The sequence below is a fragment of the Plectropomus leopardus genome, chromosome 8 (genome assembly GCF_008729295.1).
Source record: "Plectropomus leopardus isolate mb chromosome 8, YSFRI_Pleo_2.0, whole genome shotgun sequence".
Classification (NCBI taxonomy): Eukaryota; Metazoa; Chordata; class Actinopteri; order Perciformes; family Serranidae; genus Plectropomus; species Plectropomus leopardus.
In genome coordinates this window covers 10552508-10572305 of record NC_056470.1, presented here as the reverse complement: position 1 = coordinate 10572305, position 19798 = coordinate 10552508, and the positions used below count along the sequence as shown (strand labels likewise).

Sequence of the window (19798 nt, the reverse complement as noted above, 5' to 3'; positions counted from 1 at the left end):
CAGTGACAATTACCAGGCCAGACTCTCCTGTAGTGCTCATTCATATAATAATACATTCAATAAAATAAGATATGTCTTTGATTTAATTGGCATACGGGGGTGGCATCGACTAGCCTTACATTTACAGAAAAAATACCACCACTGTAACTGCATTCAGCATCAAATTAGTTGTATAAAATTTAAATTAACACTGACACATACTGTTTTGAAATTAGTTTTGTGGTCAGTCAGTAATCATGTTTGTTCACTTGCCAAAATAGTGATCTGTCTTAGTAATGAGTCGTTAAAACTGAACCGTTACATAGGATGTATGTTTAAAAGAATTAGAAAACATGTTACAAGTTAGACTCCTTTGTCATTGTTGTATATCTGCCGGGCTATCCATTCTTGCACAACACATTATAGGTTTATGATAATAATTGTGGCAGATTTACAATTCTACATTCTTGAAACAAAGGGTCTTTGATTTCAGACAGTGGCTGACTGAAACAGCCTGGTCGTTTTTGTTTGGCCATTGTGAATAGTTTTGACTGAAAGCTAGCTAGCTATTGTTAGCATAAAGCTAGTGAACTGATTGATTTTCTTTTTCTTCCTTTCGAGTTGACCTGTAGAACAAAAATCCTGTAAAGGGCTTTTAAATATGTAGTTGATGGCTACATACATGATATGTTGCTAAAACACAGAGGGAAGAGCTACATGACAAGCACATTGTTTATTCCATTCGTTACAATTTTACTCTTGTATTTTTGGAATTGGGGGGAAAGTAAAATCAAGAAAACACCATCCAAAAATGTGGAGAGCTCGACAGGCCTCTCGGGCCATTATGACTGCCAGACTATGGTAAAACTAACTTTTTGGGGGATAAGTTTAGCCACCAATCATTTCATTAGCATTATAATACAATAACCTGGTTACTCTTGATGGTTTAAAGAGCTCGCTGTAAACAATATTTAATGTTGTTTGCAATGTTGTAGCGACTGAATGCAGCTCAGTTCTGTTATACTGGGGGTGAATCTAACCAGACCTCATTTTATCTTTTGGAAAGTTGTAATTTAAATTGTTAATGTCTTAATCTTGTTAATGTTAATGTTTTATGTTATTTTTTTTCTTTTGCTTTGTTCCTTTATTTCAGGGGTCCAGTGGGTCCAATGGGTAGCCCCAAGCCTGGCGTGCAACAAGGAGGCCATGGAGGTGGTGGAGGAATGGGAGGAATGGGAGGAGGAGGTATGGGAGGGATGGGAGTAGGAATGGGTGGAGGAGGAGGAATCGGTTCCAGAGCTGGCGAGCCCTATCGCCTGGCCACTCATGAGACTCCGACTTCCCCTCGACACATGCAATCAAGCCAGGGGCCCGGCATGGGGCACAGCCCAGGGACGGGCCATGGGATGGGTCACAGTCAAGCTGGGTCTGGCATGGGAGGCCATGGAGGACAAAGTACTGGTCAGCACGCCTCACGTCGAAACCTCCAAGTTGACTTCAGTGGTTCGGGCGGCTCCAGGACAGGCCGTTCTCCCTCTGTGTCTCCTGACCGTGGCGTGACGCCCACCTCGCCCTACTCGGTGCCACAGATAGCACCTATGCCGAGCAGCAAACTGTGCCCAGTGTGCACCACCACAGAGCTGTCCAACCCACCGGCTGTACCCAATTACAACACCTGCACCCAGTGTAAGGCCACTGTCTGTAACCAGTGTGGATTCAACCCCAACCCACACCTCACTGAGGTAGGTCAAGTTTGACAAGGAGATGTATGTATGAGTGTGTTGATCTATGTGTGTGTGTGCAAGTAGAATGGTTTAACATTTGTGTTTTTTTCTAACACCCATCCTTACTTTGCCACTGTGAATTCATGCAACAAGAGAAGACTGTTGTAGTTTTCTGTCGGCGTAAATGGAATCGATAATCAAATGATGCTGATTTATAGTGAGGGTCTAAGTGTTTGTGTATAAATATAATTTAATCCTGTCGGCAGACAGAAGTCAGAGTAGATAAATGTTTCAGTTTTAGAGGATAAACAATAGGGAATTATTCCAACACACAACTAAAGTTTGAGTCTGGAAACAGATCCAGCTGAGACCGACTGGATAAAGATTTTGTCTGGCCTGTTGCTCGACTCAGCAAGGGAGGAGAGAGAGATACTTTTGCTTTGGCTTTAGCTTCTTTTGTTTTCATGCCAATAATGCACTTTTGACTTGAATGAGATTGAATTGATGCGAGTGAATGAAGTGAACGAGTCAGTGCAGAGAAAGCGATGGAAGAAGTGAGATGGATGGTTTAAGGCAAGAGAAATAAATGAGGTCAGGGAGAGAGAGCGAGAGAGATAGAGAAAGCGCGCGAGAGAGAGAGAGCGAGAGTGCAAGCCAACCAGAAACCAGTTTAAACATATTTGTTCCTTGTGAAACAACCTTCCTATTTGTTGGTGAAAATCAGAAAACAAAATAATGCCATCAAAGTGTGACTATGTCTCTATTCATGTATGTCATTTTAAGAGCAAACATTTGAAGTGCATGGATGAGCAAAGGCATGAAAGCAAGAAAGTATAGAAGCTGTGTATGTCGTGTATGCATGACTTCGTACTATAGGTCTTTGTGAGTGTTTGTGATAGACAGTGAGTGTGAGGGCTCAGCAAGTGGCAGTAATTCCTTCCTGAGGCGCTGACAGAATCTCCATTAATGTGCCAAGGCAAGACACATGGGTCGTGACAGTTTGTGTGTATGTGTGTGTTTGAGTTCATTGTACTCTTCACAGGTATGATGTGAAGACAGGAAGCCAAACACCACAGTATTTGGCATTCAGAGAGAGATGAAGGGAAAAGAGACAGAGAAGTAAAGAAAAAAAAGATTGATGCGACAAAAGTTCTTCAGACATGGATGGAGGGATGAGGCGGAGAGAGGAGGTTAAGAGGCTCTCTTTGATTGAGAGGAGGTTGATGCTCGCCTTTGGTGACGGGTTCAAACTATCAGCCCTGGTGTCAGCATCTGGTGACAAATATCAAATCTCAGTATTTCTGGGCAGACAGGAAAGACTTCAGACAGACAACACAACCAGAAGCACAAGGCCACGTCTGATATATTAGCAATGCTGGCATCACCCATTGATTCCCACTGATGTCAGGCCCAGGGGCATATCATTGGCGGACAGCACGATAAATACTCTGCTAGATTAAACAAACAACTGTGGTTGTGTCTCATTTTTCATTTGCGTTTTGTGGGGGAGAACATTGGCACCAGAATCATCCATGTGTACCTGGTACATCATTCACCCTAATGCTCCATGCTAGCAAATTAGCATCCGCTGCTGCGCGATAGTAAATGACTAATACTATTAGAGGCAACAACACTGATATACTGTACTGCTAATTAGAGGTGTTTTTGTATTTAATTTTAATCAGTGAAATTTTGCTGATTCACAACAAATGGCTGCCTTCAAAATAATATTAGATTGGAATCCACAGCTCTGACACAGTGTATCTTTAAAAGGATACTTTGCCAATTTCCCACTCACTTTGGAAAATCATAATGTGGTCAGTTTGTGTTCATGAACTGTGGTAAACTTCCCATCATCCTACCATTGCCCAGATTTCCCTGCTCATCTCGCAACTCCTCCCGCATTTTTGCTTGCTCTTGGGCTGTTGCTAAAACTACAGATTATACTTGTGCATTTTAAATGCCCGCCACCACAGGCACAAACAGTATAAAAGTGGATCGAAAGAGAGCCGCCCCTCTCTCTCTTGCTGTCTCTCTCAAACTCAGATTGAATGGTAAAACTAGGCATTGCTGATCAAATACAAACCAAGAATCTGTTACTATAATGCCTTATCTCGCCTAAAATGCCTTGTTAGTGCACTGTTTAGCTGTAATATGAGAATTTGTGAACAGACACTGAGAGCCATACCTTTTGCTGTAATGAAAAAAAACAGACTGAAAAACCTGAGATCAAACAATAAAACTAGGTAGTGCCTATAAATTATAAACCAATATTCTGTTTCTATGTTGTCTATTTTTTGCCTTAAACGTTTTCAGAAACATGATTTAGCTTGCGGTTTAACTGTAATTTGAGATTATTTGTAACCAGTCGGCCGGCGTATTGTTGACTGAGTCAAAACGGCCAATCTGGTATTAAGTCACCTACCAGCGGGAGCGTGTATTGGTCCGGTGTGGTGCAGTGCTTTTTGGTACTTGTAGGATTTCTGTCTCCTGAGCAAAAGCAATTCTCTGGTCTGGTAGCACCAATTTCAAAAGAATTTGTGTCTCTTTACTGCATAGACAGCTCATTTTTATGAAAAATGTGTCTTTCCAACAGGGAAATACTTCTTAAGACTAATTTAAACTTTTTATTTAATACACAACAACATAAAAGTGCGTGATCTATGTGGCAAAAATACTCACCTTCAGTGCAAACCTCTATGAGGCAGGTGATTGACGTGTGATTGTTTAGACCTGTCAGACTGGAGCGCTTGATTTTGTACAGCAGTGCAAGCAAAACAAGCAAAACAGTGCCAATATCTTACCTGAGCAAGTTTACTTTTGAAACCAAAACCCAGGCAGGGAAAGCAGCATGTCAGCCTCCAGAAAACATTAAACAGTTGGCAGTTTATTTTAACGCAAGCCTTAGTCATTCTTAGCACAGTGTGTCATGACGGTTTTACTGGCTATGATTTGAAATTCTCTCACTGTATGTACAATACGGCAGCTTCTGTCTGGCTCATGTGGGAGCATCAAGACCAAGCCTTGGTGCTTTGCTCTGCTCAGGTGCTTGTACATCTGGTCCCGTGTGTGTATGTGTGTGTGTGTGTGTGTGCATGCATGCATGTGTGTGTGTGAGAGCGATAGATAGATAGATAGAGAGAGAGAGACAGAGAGAAAATCCCACAGGTTAATAATAGTGGATAATGCTAATGAAATGGAAGTAGGGAGGAGCTGATAAGCCTCTGATTTAGGGATTTGGAGTACACTTGTGATAGATTAATATACAAGCAAAAGTGCACGCATATGCACAAAAACAGCATACACAAACACACACACACACACACGCACACACACACACACTATCACAGGTGTTGATATGTGGAAGCCCACACATACACAATACACTAACCCCCCACTTGCTCATCATTATTCAGTCCTCATTCCTTTGCAATAAATTGTGATGTTAATAAATTGAAGGATACCACAGGGATTTCCTGTAGGGCAAAGTGGAAAACATAACATGAAATGCAACACAACAGGATAAAATCCAACCACTGTAATTAAAAAAAAGAAGCCTTCTCTGTTCCTCACATTTTTGTACAGGAGGATGGGTAAAGTGACTTATTTTTTAAAATTTTTACATGCTTGTGTAATTTAATATTTTCCAAAAACATGAATTTATCTACAAGTTTGAAAGTCACACACAAATGCAACAAAACCCTGCTGCATTTGACTCTCAAGTCCTCCATCTTCTCCAGATTAATGCACTGGTCCTGCCATTGTTTGTGTTCCCATGAATTATGGATTAGCTTCCTATTCCTATTAACATTCACTTTCTTCTCCATTATTGTCCTTGCTAATCAATGTTCCCTCAATCCTGATAATCTAATAAACACTACCACCCTGCAAACCTTGTTACTCTCTGAAGGTTAACATTAGGCGACTAAGCTGCACGGCTGTATGAGATGAATACACTTTAACATGCCATGTACCCTGATTAACTTCTAACCATAAGAATTACAACTAACTGCTGAACACATTTTTTTTGTCAGATATGTACACAGACAATTTGACAATTTCATGTTTACAGTGGTGGCGTTGAGTCCCTGATATTTTTTTTAACTTTATATTGGAGGAAAAAATGTCCATAAATATTCAAACTTAATTAAAAACTCAATTGTAAATGTTAAAATTTATCTTCACATATTCTCCTCCCCCAGATCTATGTGGCAAAGCTCCAGCATTGTTGTGTCTGTAGCTATGGATTAATACTTAAACTGAACATTATCCATTATTATCACAGCTAATCAATGCGATGTGTGTCCTGGTAATCTAATAAGCAGTGCCAGGCTCCATATCCATCGTATTATGCCCTGATTCCATTTGCATGAGATAACATTTAGCAGACTTAGCCAGGCAAGACAGAGATTATTGTATATAAACAGGTCGGGTTTCATAATGACTATTTAACAGACACAAAGCCCCACGTGAAGTCCCTTCATGACATCTAATTCAAGTATCTTCATCATGTTAAAAAGATTCAAACATAACTGAAGAAAAAAAAACTCTTGATAAAAAGGGGGGAAAAAAATCAAAATGAGATAAATTAAAATGAGCATATTCCTTTTTGTCGCTTTTGATTTTTAAAGCACATAATGATAACATTTCTGCTACTCCTTTGCAGCTGTGTGTCAAGGCTCAACCACCCTGTTCTGTCTAAAATCACAGATCATTATTTTATTTAATCGATGGCACTCTCTGCCCTGGTAATCTCATTAGCACTGCCAGAGTCCATATCTTGTTACCCTCTGATGCCTTTTGCATCAGTTAACATTTAGAAGACTAAACCAGGAGAGTGACACCAATTATCAGGCCAAAGAGGAGGATCAGAGAGAGATATTGTGGTTGATGTATTTGATTCAGGTAGGGTGACATTTAGGAAATGTGGCTCTCAGGGTACAATTTACCTTTGTGACCTAATGATGAGTTATTTGATTTATGGAATATGTCTTGCATCAAGACATAGTGTAGATTGTAGTATAATATGGCTTTACGTTAGAGTTTTTTCTTAGTAGATTAAAAAGGTTTGAAATGTACCATATAATTTTTTTTTTGATTCGGTGATCCTACCATGCTCTTGAATGCAGAATACAAAAAAAGTCATAAATGGTAGAAATTACCTATTAAGTGATAAAAGTCATAAAAAAGTCACTGGAAATTTAGAATTGCTGGTGCAGAGCCTCTAAGCATATGGACACTGTAAAAAAGAGTAACAAATGCCCCCTGACTCTAAATCATACATTTCTATCCCAGGAAGATCTTTAGTGCCCACTAAGCACATCAACTTAATAGGAATAGAAATCTTTCAAAAGATCCACATGTCAACAGTTTGCACATATGAATCATTATGACTTTTCCTCTAGGACCAACATGAGGTTTGCATTTATGGTTTTGAGCGAAATGAGAAACTGCTGTATGGATTTACATGAAATTTTGGATAATTTATGTCCCTCACGGGATGAGCTGTAATAACGTTTGTAATCCATTACATTTTCTTTTAACACCATCATCATGACAAAATTTCAGTTTATGCGGTACTTTCGTTTATGACCAAATACCTACAAAACGAATGGCAAGTCCATCAGCCTCAGCTTTATTTTGCTTATTGCTAATTATAAAATGGGCATGGTATAAACAATATATCTGCTAAAGATCAGCGTGATAGCATTTCCATAATGACTGTGGCAGCATGCTGGCATTAGCATCAAGCGTAAAACATTGCTGTGCCTTCGTACAGCCTCACAAAACTGCTAGCATAGATATAAATGCTTAGTCTTATTACTCAGCAACATACTGTATGTGGTAGTTGTCTTCAAGTTCAAATCATCAGTTTGATTCTGAAGTGTTCATCAAAAGATGTCACTGTCCTTAAAAATGAATTTCCATCATCAGTGTAGAGCACATTTGCAGTTAAAATCCTGACTCATTTTACTTAAAAATAGTCAGACTCATCATCTGTGTTGTAGAAATGTCTACTGCAAAATTACATGTAGCATTTTTCATTCTAAAATGGATAAGTAGCATCTTGGAATGAACCAGATGAACCCCTTTTCATTTGATGTTTTCATGTGTGCTGTGAGCTGGCGTTGTCAGTTTAGCACCTTAAAAGGATAAACTCCGAGTGTTGCAGCTCTTATGAATATGAATGAGGGATATTGAAACACCCACACGCCATGTATTTTGCAACTCATTTATATGAGGTATTCATTCCCTGAAAAAGTACACCTGGGAAAGATGCTGAAAACCGTCAGTGAGGTGACTCATATCTAAATACCGGACATAAAAATGATGTCTAGAGTGGTTGCAGGTTCTCACCTTTTCCAGATGTTCTGGCTGTAGGACAACAATGTCAACAACCATCAACCATGGCTTTTCAATGTTTTATGCACCTCAGCGGTTTAATAATACTGTAGACCCTACTATCACATGCTCACAGAGTTTGAACCAGCAACCATTTGCTCACCTTCCCTCACTTGCAAAGTATTATTGTCTAAACACATGCTGCTGCACAGGAACTTTGCCTAAGTTAAGTCTAAAACTATAGCAAAATCATGCCATGCTTTTCCTCTATTTATGTGTTGATTGTTGTCAACTAAATCCCATGATTTGCATCAAATGGGACTCAATTGCTTTCAGTCTCAGAGATGGAAAACACATTAGCGGCCTGTGGTTGTGCAAACTGATGCACTCACTCCATGGCAAACATAGCTGCAGAGCAACATGCATAAGTGTTGGATCTTGGTGCAAATATGTTGATAAAAGTGACTCAATAAGCCATTAGTGAGAGGACTGCATGCATGCAATTTTGTGGAGGCTTTTATCCAAAGTGTCCTCAGTGGGCGATGCAGTGGAAATGGAAACTCTGTCTGTCTCGTGACAACAAGTAACCAGTAACAAGGCTGACATGAGAAAAGACACCACTGTTTATCATTTTCTCAAGATCTTGAATTCAGTGTGGCCTTATGGGAGTCTTCGCTACTGTTTACATTGTGTAAATGTAAATGTGTTTTTCAATCAGATGTCATACAGCAAGGGCCAGTTCATTCCTTTTGTGCCCTCGTTTCCATGAGTGTCCATGTGACATAATGTTGTCATCCACCCATGTTTGCAAGGGTCTGCACAGACCCCTATATGGATGTGTGCATGATATTCAAAAGACATTCACTCAGGACCCAGAAGTGTCCTGTTAGTGTCAGTTTCACCTAATATCAGCACAGTAAACTCACCTTCCAGGCCTTCCATTTAACTGTGGGGGGCTGGATGTAGACCATCAATTGTGCTATCAATAGAACCTTGTGTGCATCCGCATGACCACAGCTGTCCAAGAGGAAGCTAAGAAAATGACAGACACAACGCTGAAAAAAAAAGTAGCAAAATTAGTGAAAGAGAGTGAATCTTTGTTTGGCTTTCATGTTTTCCAGCAATACTGTTTACAAACAGTAACTGACAATTCCTGCGTAATATACCTTTGAATACATCACTTCATGTGTATCAGACCATATTTCAAACTGCAAATGTAAGGTTGTAGCATTAAATTGGATATACAGTAAATGAAAATGGTGAAACAGTGTTTTGAGTTTTGTACTTTGATAAACATACATCTAGCTCATGTTGATACTTGATTTCTGTCTCTTTCTTCACACGGTGATTCCCTGTACTTGTGTTTAGCTGCCCTTATCAGACGTTTACCATCAATGCCTTTGAACAAAAAAAAACAAAACAACATAAATAATGTAATAAAAGGTGACATATCTTTTAACACACACTTCATCTCAGCTACCTGCATCCATCTCTCTCTATTGTCTCTAAGCCATTTGTCATCTAAGCCTTCTGACAGCACGTCTTCCTCCCTGTAGCCTGTTTGTTGTTCAACAGACTGCGCACTAATTTTACACTCAGCGTGCACGTTGAGCTACTAATAGAAATGTGTGATTGTATGTGTGTGTGTTGGATTAATTAGTTTCCGGAGAAATCTGCAGATTGTGTTTTTCTGTTCCCTCCTCTCAAGTTTTAGCTCCTGCCTGTCACACACTCTATTTATGAGTGTTCAGTAACACACATACACACAGTGTTTTGCTGTGACTGTTTTAAAGTTTTAGTTTACAACTTTTACTTTATATCATCAACCTTGACCTCAACCCTCCTTGGACTTTGTTGCTCAATAATAATGTCACCTGATTTCCTCCTTTGTTCCCAACTCTTGCATTTTGGGAGCTGACACAACTTAGGCTTTTGTTTTTGGGTGGGGACTGTGTCCATTTTCAACACCATAGTCTTTTCCTAACCTTAGCAAGTGTCTAAACATGACCATGAAAACATACATTATTCTTAAGTTTCTTTGAGGTAAACCAAATTAAATCCATTGTCACAAATGTTTTGTAGGCCATATTCAGTATGAACATTTTGCAGACAGCATTACATTTCTTTCAAAACATTTATTGTTCCAAATTATTAATATGGGGACAACATTTCTAGGAGATTTGGGTGGCTTCAATATATTATTTGTAGAATTATTATCATCCTTTGTGAAGTTAGTGAGGTTAGTTCTTGTGAATTCTGCTATAATTGTAACAGTACATTCAATCTCTCACTCTTTGATTTGCACTTTTACTTTTCAAACTAGGTGTGAATGAATAAGGAACAAAGATAAAAAGGTGTCACAGTGTGAGGAAATGGTAGAGAAACTGACAGAGACAGTTGCAGTGAGAAAGAGAGAGGAGGAAGTGAGAGAACAAATCTTGAGAAGGCAAAGAAAAAGAGAAAGTAATGGAACAAGGTTTAGAGGGAAAAGGCAGGGGAGACAGACAAGTGCTTGGATATAGACAGATTTACCATGTTATGACCGGTGACTTCATAAGTTATCACCATGGCTGACTTCTGACAAAGAGAGCATTCAAGCTCATTTCACTTTTGAGCTTTTGTATTACGTCATCACGATGCAAACTGCAAAAGGCAACATAATCGTCATATGATATCATGTCTTGTGAACACTTTGCAGACTATACTTAAGCTTGTTTCAGTAAAAAATTAAGCAAAATCATAAAATAGACCTCCTTTAGAATAAGATAATGTATTCAAAGTTGTGGGACAGCCAAGGAATTACCTTGAAGTCCAGTTACTTGCTCTTACATTTTATCAACAGCATCTTGCAGTCTTAATCAGCGAATAGAAATGGCTCACTATGTAAGCTATGTAAGGAGCGTCGGTTGCATGATAAAAGGGTGATTGTGTATTATTACATACAGTACTACTGCAGTATACATAGTTGCCAACTCGGCTGTCAAATTCTCTGCATGCTGGCTGTCCTATTCTTGGAAGCAATCCAGCCGTTGGTCATAATAATAATAATAACAATAATGTTAATGATACACCTTCCAGGAATGACACTTTGGTAATTAACTCCTACATTTCTTGCTAATGACGTAATATATTTATCACCCTAATGGCAGTCTCCCTCTAGAGGAATGGACCTAGTTGCTAATAAGGACCTAAAACAATGACAGTTTTCTCTGTAATGACAGACTTGACTACCTTGACCTAAATGAGAGGATATATTTTCATCACCACAGACGGGAGATAATGATCATAATTCAGACGACACCTAGAACTGAGATAAATATAGTGGCTGGGTGTCAGCTCATCACTGCTCTATTGTCTCTCATTTTCCTTCTATTGTGGAGCACCAACTGCTGCCCAGATCTTTATGTAATGTTTCATAACAAACTTCTCTTTATATAAAAGACTTTTCGGTAACATATCTGATACGGAGGGTTGGAGCAGGATGTGTTCAATTTTTCAATATTTAACCAAACCAAGCCATTCTTCCCAAAAAATATTTCTCTAACACAAACAAAGCCTTTGCAGTGATATTATAAGTAACTAACTAAATGGCTTCTGTGAAAGTCCTAGCCCAATAGCTCCAGGGTAGCTCCCCCAGGTGAAACCAAGCCAAATGTATTACAGTTCCAAAAAAAGAGCTGGCCTGTTCCACTGAAAATGATTATTGGCAAACTCTTTCACACAGTTTGAGCTGTTTGGAGGCTTTCTATAACAGTAATCCTTACTGAGATGCAGAAACACTGGCTTAGGTGAAATCATACGGCCGCAAATAATTTACATTAGTCATTAGTGGGTTGTCACTGCCAGGGAGATTTTAAGGCCGTTGCTTGAATCCTGACATGCAATTAAGTTTCATTTTAACTGGTGAAAGTAATCACCTTTCAACTCTGAAATGTGGGTAAAGCAGTTTCCACGCAGAGCTGGAAATATCCCCTCTTCTCCAAACTAACTACAAAGCTCAGGCTCTTTTCTCTCTGTCCATCATTCTCTGTCTTTTTTCTTCTTCCCTCATTCCATGCATTTAGGTCCATGTTTCTTCCTTCCTCCTCTCTCTCTAACACCCGCTACCCTTTATCCACCTCCTCCTCCTTTCTGTCTGCCTCTCACTTTCTCCATCTGCTCGTCCTCAGTTTGTCTCTCCCTTCTTTCCCTCTCTCTTTCTCAGCGGTAGAGGAAGCAGTCTGTCATGCATGGCCATCCGTGAGTGAGCGGCGAATCAAAAGCCCCAATGTCGGCATAAACCTTCGCCAAGCAGCAGAAATCCTATTTGAAAGCCTCCAGATGCGCTGACAGCTCAGTGGAGATGCACACACATACAGATATTCTCACGGGCACACACACAGTAGACTTATGAACAAATCTAGAAATGTGTGCCTGCTGTATGTAAATTCCCATATGTGAGCACTGACACACATTCCCACACGCATATTGGTTCAGCAAGTATAGCATACACTTTTTATGGACTCACATTTGCTGTAAAGAAGGACTAACCAGATTTTCCCTTAGGTTTCTTCTGCACTGCGACCACAAATGATGTCATTGTTCTGTCCTGACAAAGAGTGGCTCAGTGAAAAGATTAATTTGGTTGGTTAAAAGAAAATCACTTCAGTTAATTACCAATCCAACAAAATCCAACAAAAAACAAGCAACTTTGGCATCACCCCAAAGTCATCTTCCATCCAATCTTCTCTCTTGAAAAGGTCATACTGGTGTTCAGACCTTCACTGCCGCAGTCTGCCTTTAACCTTTTCCTTTTTTCAGTCTTGTTGTTTTAGCCATTAAGGTGTAATTATAGGTTTTTGTACAGTACATGAGTAGCTGACAACTTATACTAAATGGAGTAGGGACATTTTGCCCTGACCTTGGCCACCCATACACCCACTGGCTAATGAGAAGTGAATTTATTATGTGGCTTTAGCTTACATGAGCTAATTAAGACCACATGGATCTGCTCTGGCTTCTATAGTGTCATTTTCTATTAAAAGGACACTTTGCTGATTTTTAACCAGCTCTGTGTCATCGCAGTGTGAGCAGACTGTGCAGATGGAAGGTGATGTTGGGCTTCCCCCGCTGTCAGCACCCAGAACTCCCTGCTTATCCACCGGCATAATCAGTGACATGTCATGGTGTGTTTTTCATTACCTGGAGGATTTGGATTTGTCAGCAGATGGGCAGGGAACTGCAAATGCTGGCAGCACAGAGGAAAATCAAACATCTTTTATTTGCACACACTTCCCACAATGCCATGACACAGAGCTTGTTAAAAAAAAAAAAACATGGAAGTTTCCCTTAAACAATTCTTCATCTGCCTAGCCCAACTATTTCCACCATTTTGTCATGACAAAACTTTGGTTAATTGATTAATCACTACAACAATGTGAGCTTGTCCCTGCTTGTCATATTTTGACACTTTGAAAAAAAAGAATGACACCAAGGGCAGCCTTTTGTGCTGTATCATGATGCAGTGGGGTAGAGGGTGAGGTTTAGGCAACAAAACTATGTGGTTACGGTCATGAACACCAGTGTCCTGGGTCAAAGTCCTGTGCTTGTTTGACCCATTCACCACCCCTGCTGTGCATCCTAAGTGGACTGTCTGCTCTTTATAGTACTGTCATTGCTCTGAACGTCTAATAATGATACTGATGGGTTTACACTGTAGCTGTTTAAAAGCCTGGTGCCTCATTTACAGACACAATAGGATGCATTATGCATCTGTATCTGACACGTAGGTCCTCTGCCCAAGCAGAGTTCTTTGACGCTCTAGGAGTGAGATCAAGCTGATCACAAAATATTGTGTTAGATCACTAACAACAGCAGGTTGCCAACTTAGCTATCTAGCTAACCCCTCGCCAATCTTATATTATATAAAAAGATCATATTCAAGCTTTAGTATGTTAAACATGTATAGCAGGGATATTCACCTAGCTTTGCTCAGGAGCCGTGTTTGACAGGGGGCCAGGTGCCAGTTAATAATGTCAAATATTAATAATATTTATCAGATAAATGAGATGAATTCAGTTGTAATAGCTCTGCACAGGCCAGGTGTATGCAGGGTTGTTTCTAAGATTTGAGTACATTTGGGCCTTGTTGTCACGTGTAGTTTTTTCTTTTAAAACAAACTCCATTTTGAGTTTATTTTCACTTTGAATCAGAAAATGGTTGGCAGGCCACCCAGCACCTTATTGCGGCCTACATTTGGCCCACAGGCCTCAAGTTAGGTATCAGTGATGTCTAGTCTTCATGTACAGTGTGTATTTGATAGTATTCTTAAGCCAAAATTCTTCTCAAAACTAAAAACTCTTTGCTACCATTTTCCACAATGTTAGGCTTTGTAGTAGTCTTTGTCTTTCACATACTCCATAAATCAGTTTAATAAGTAAAGTGCATCAGAGGTAAACACATATGGGAAAATAAAACACAAAAAGTAAATAAATGTCAAAAAATATACGTCATTGCATAACTGTGTTTTCTCCAACAGAGTTCAAACTAGATAGTTTTGTTCTTTTCCCTTTAACATTTGTCAATCAATATAACTGAACAGCTTTTGACTCTTACATAAAGTGGTCCACAGCACACCCCTGGAATAGCAAAAGTACAAGACTTCATGACCTGCCAATTGAAAAGGCTTTTCTGCAGTGTTGATTACTCACAGAATCACAAATGCACGCTTCAGAAGATGACCCGACTTTAAATAGCCTTTTTCCAGTTTTGTAGGACACTTTCATCTTCACTAGACCCTTTCTGACTATGAGTGGCCCCAGTAGGAATATCACCTCTAACCCTGCCCGTGTTACCGCCCTGTTCTTTCCAATTAGTCAGAGGTACACTTTCTTCTTTTTAAAAATCTCCACTCCACTTGACATTCTTCTGTTTCCCCTTTGTCCTCCCAAGCCTCAACCTGAGCTCTCGCCTTTTTTTCTATCCCATTTCCTCTTATTTTTCTTTCTGTCATTTCCTCCTTGACACCTCTATACTTTCCCTCTACTCGTCTCACTCCTGGCCGTTAAATAGTTTTCACACCTTGACAGGCGAACAAGTCTGTCGCCACGGAAACCGGGTCATCCACGGTGAAGGTCACTGTATCTGTGGTGTGTGTGTATTACGGTGTGTGCATTGCCGTATGTTTCCATGCGTGAAGCTCCGTGGGCATGTTGGGACAGCAAGGCAGGGAAATCTGCCGGGAGTGACTGTGATGGCAACAACGTTATCAGGGTTATCAGGGGACACACACACTGTGCATGCAAACACAGAAACAAACATGCATGTACAGTAATACAAAATAAGGCACAACATAAGTATAACTAAATAACAACATTTACCTTCTGTTTCCTCTCTGTCTTCACATAGCTCACTCTGGCTTGTTGACTCCTGCCTAGTCACTGAGTCTGTTGTTTCGAGATATAATGCATATGAATGAGAATTCTCAGAAATGATTACTTTCTGTTCCTATTTCCAGGGATACCTCAAAAGATGCAGACACAACAAAATGTAAATATAAAAAACAACAGCAGGCTGTCTTTTCTATCTGTATTTCTCTACTTTTTTTATTAGTAGTGTTCTTTTTTAGAGAAATTCTAGTTTCCATTATTCATGTCAATTTACATTTTTTTGTATAATAGTAGGCCTCTGTGCACTAATAATACTGGTTTCAGTGGACAGCATCAGATGCAGGTTAATGCTGTACTATCATTCACTGTGTTGTTCAATATATTGCTCAATACGAACAATTCAGCTCACAGCTCAAGGAAAGTTTACCAAATAGCTGATTTCTACAGATCATCATGAGCAAATAACCTAACAGTGGCTGTGGCCAACAGACAAATTTTATTATTACAGCATGAAAAAAAAATCTATGTGGTAGGCTAAAAGTTAGCATAGCACCAGGCTCTTCAGTTGCTTTGCACGTGGTAAGCTAATAACCAACAGCTTGTAAAATGTGGCCAATGCCTCTTTCCTACAGGACAAAAAACCCCACTAACACCGACTAACATCTGTCTTTTGTATTAAACGGAAAACGTATAATCAGCATTCACTCCCGGGACAAATGACTGCAGTCTTCAGGTGTTTGTTGACTCCAGCTCTGTTTGCCTCTGTTTACCACTGATGGAAATACAACACCCCTACTGCCCGATGCCCTAATTTAAGTCCCTTTGCCAGCATGTTGCACTGATGGGCCGCCTCAAAATACCATCCATCTTAATTGCAGTAGTGCTAAAACATCATTCAAATGGAAAAGCATTGTATCGCCTATTTTTTTTGGATGTTAAAAACAGGGTATTACAGTAATGTTATAATTACTGTTAGATAGCTAGTGAGTAAACTTTTACATAGAAAGTGTGGCTTTTAAAGCAATGTGAGGTGTTAGGCACATCTTTAACTGCAGTGAGCTAGCTTGACATTTGGGTTTTCACTATTAGTCAGTGTTTATTAGCTCCCGATATTAGGAGAGACTGTAGGGTTTCAGTAGCTTTCTTAATAAAGATTATGTACGTAGGTTCAATTAATTCTTCTCCCTAGAAGCTATCCAACACCCTCAGGTGCATTACCACCTCCTTCTGGACTGGAGGAGGGCGGATCCTAATTGCCATGTAGCCTGGGAAAAAAATAATAAAAGAGATTACAATTAGAATTGTGAACTGGCCATCAAAGACTGATGTACTATATTTGGCTGTGTGTAAATGAAAGTGTCTTAAATGAATTGGATTTTATACCAATATGAGTCCCTTAAAATGACAACTGCACATGGGGCCTTCTTGAAAAATGAGAACTGCATTCCCTCTATTTCATTATATTATTTGCAAATGAAACAGTTTAATGATGGCCATCACTTAAAAAACAGATTTGACAAAAGTTGGACTCAAACCTATTGCTTTGTTTCGCACTGGGGCTGTATGAGTTGAAACTGACACTCATAGTAGAGTGAGGTGCTTCCGCCAAATGGCATTTTTTTTTTTTCAGTGCCAGCAAGGGAAAATATTACTGCAATACACTGTACATGCTGTCCTTTTTTTGTAGTTGAACACATTTTCCACTAAATAGCAGATATGGGTTATAGGAAAGTGTGTGTGTGTGTGTGTGTGTGTGTGTGTGTGTGTGTGTGTGTTTGTAGCCTGTGCCTGTTCTGCCTTTCTAACCTGGCACTGGTTAAAGCCGAGCCTGCCTGGCACAGGAAGCTACTGGAGAGACAGAAATAGAGCGAGAAAACAAAACCTCAATGTGGAGTCCAAATGAGAATTAACAAGTAATATCTGACTGTAATGTGTTACAGCATAAAATTTAAGAATATATCTTTGAAGAATGAAGGGTTCAGTTTAAATAGACAGTTTAACAGTCTGGCCATGAGATGAACATGGAGTATTTGATTGCAACTGCATATTCAGTACATTAATATATTTACATTAAAATAATGCTGTTTATTTATTTATTTTTTTTTACATTACATGCAAGGACATAGTCCATAGCACTTAACTGACAGAAATGTACTTTTACCATCATTCTAATGTTAGTATTTGTCATTATAATAGATATCAGAGGGAGTTACTCTGCTGTCTTTTTAAAGGAAGACTTTTCTTCCTCTACCTTTGCGCCCTCTCCTCACCCTACCTTTAATATATGCCCTCATGTCTCCTTATCACCCCCTCCTCTCTTTTTTTCCCACCTCTTATCTTCCTGCCCTTTCTCTCTCTTACCTAATCCCTCCCTCTCTCTCTCTCTCTCTCCCTCTCTCCCTCTGTGTCTTCTCTGACTGGTCTTCTGAGGTGTGCAGCAGTAATGGGAGGGGAATGGGAGTTATCTTTTTGCATGTATTGTGAGGGTCAGGCCTATTCTAGGGAAGTAGGCTGGTATGGGGGAGGAAGGAGGGGAGGAAACTGGAGAGAGGAGGATTGTCTCTCCACATGTATTAACCATGAGAGCAGAGAAGCAGAGGCTCCAAGCAGGCAGCACACACCTGGACACATGCACTCTACACATCTGCGTTAACACACACACACACACACACACAAACACACACACAGAGCACACAGAGCACACTAAGATCAACATGCAAACTCTCAGACACATGAATACTTTAGTGCTCACATTGAAACAAATGTGCAAATACACACATGCACACAGAGTGCAGCTGCAAGCCCAGGAGTTCAAGCGCAGGAATTTATAATGAGTTACTTTAAATGATTAATGCCTTTTGCTGGCACTCACAGATGCCTGCAGATGGAAAGATGGACAGAAAGACAGACAGACAGACAGACAGCACCTATACTGAGAACTTTTCAAAAAATGTTGAAAAGGGATAAGTGTTACCATTTCACATAACCTGAAGTTACTTCATTCAGTTTTAATGCAACAAATATTGCTCAGTATATTACTCAGTGTGTTTTTAATTATACCTTTTTATAATTTAAATCTGTCCAGTAAAGTGCTGTCTGTCTACGATGGTGCCCGCTTATTTCCTCTCTTGACATCAGTCTTGTTTTTAGGAATCCTTTTACCAAACTTGGTCACGCACAAGTCCTCCAAATTTAACAACACAATGTCATTTGAAGCTGCCCTTTAGAACGTCTCACAGAGGCTTTTTCTGACCTGACACCACTATCAGCATTTGTCAATGCCTTTCAAGTCTGTTGCACATCAGTGTTGAAGTTCAAATAAATGTAATGGTGTGGGACTGCTGTGACTTTGCTCAATTTATGCACAACAACAAAATATTTGGTCAGGGTTTGGGGGTGAACATGGTATTGCTGTCTGGCTATGATAAAAACCACATGGTTAGGGAATGATGACGGAAATGCTTAAGCAAGAAAACTACAACAATCTGAGGTGTCTTATGTCAATGTCCATTGTTTTGAGCCATAATTTCTATAGCTGCTGTAGGCTTTCCTCTTCTAACATAAACAAATGCTGTTTTGCTGAGATTACTGACACTGTCCTTCTTCTTCGGAGGACAGTCTTGTCACATCAGTCTGTCAACCACCTGTCAGCTAAGAGAAGTTGTTTAAGGACACAGCCACACACTCCCGTTCCGTCACTGATCTCTCACACACATATCTGTGCATGTCCACACACTTTGATCATCCTCCCCCTCTGAAACAGACTCAAACACATGCACACGCCACTGATGTCCACCCCTATCACACATGCACACACCGAAGGGGAGGAATACGTTGAAGATAAAAGGACAAGAGGAGGGCGGGAGGGAAAGAGCGGTTGTTGATGGAGAGGGAGAGACTGGCCGTAGGAGGTTTTTAGAAGGCTGCCTGGGTGCTGTCCTTGCATGATAAGACTGTTTGAGGTGGAGGTGATACGACTCATTCACACTGTTATACCTCTGCGAACAGGCCTGCGCTGTCTGGCCGGCTTCCTGGGTGGATAGATGTCTTATCGGCCTCTTTCTCTTGAAGACTGCAGACACCCTTTGGTGCAATGTCCTCAATATCATGTGTGCCTTATGGGGTTGTTCAAGTCACCAAAACTATCTAACTAAAGCAGAAAATTAAAATGTTTAACCAATTAATCAAACTCTGTTAGCGGGTCACCTATACCCTCTGTGAAAAGCATAAAAATTTTAAGTGTGTCTAACTTTCCATTTTTCTTTTAATCTTTACCTCCAACACACCCATAACTTTGTCAACCATTGGGGAGATACCCATGTCCACAGTGGTGAATGTCCAACGTGTTCTAATCGCAGGCATATTCTTTGTTGGGCCTCCGGTTTG

At 40.0% G+C, this 19798-nt stretch overlaps 1 protein-coding gene across 1 annotated transcript in view; it reads left to right on the top strand.

The window, feature by feature from the left end:
* The first annotated feature begins 1226 nt into the window (after positions 1 to 1226).
* The window catches only part of bsna (bassoon presynaptic cytomatrix protein a), a 134025-nt gene continuing 115453 nt past the window's right edge, over positions 1227 to 19798 (top strand). The window contains exon 1 of the mRNA XM_042491585.1: positions 1227 to 1721. Within this exon, the coding sequence (XP_042347519.1) occupies positions 1227 to 1721 (495 nt within the window). The remainder of the gene's footprint in view (positions 1722 to 19798) is intronic.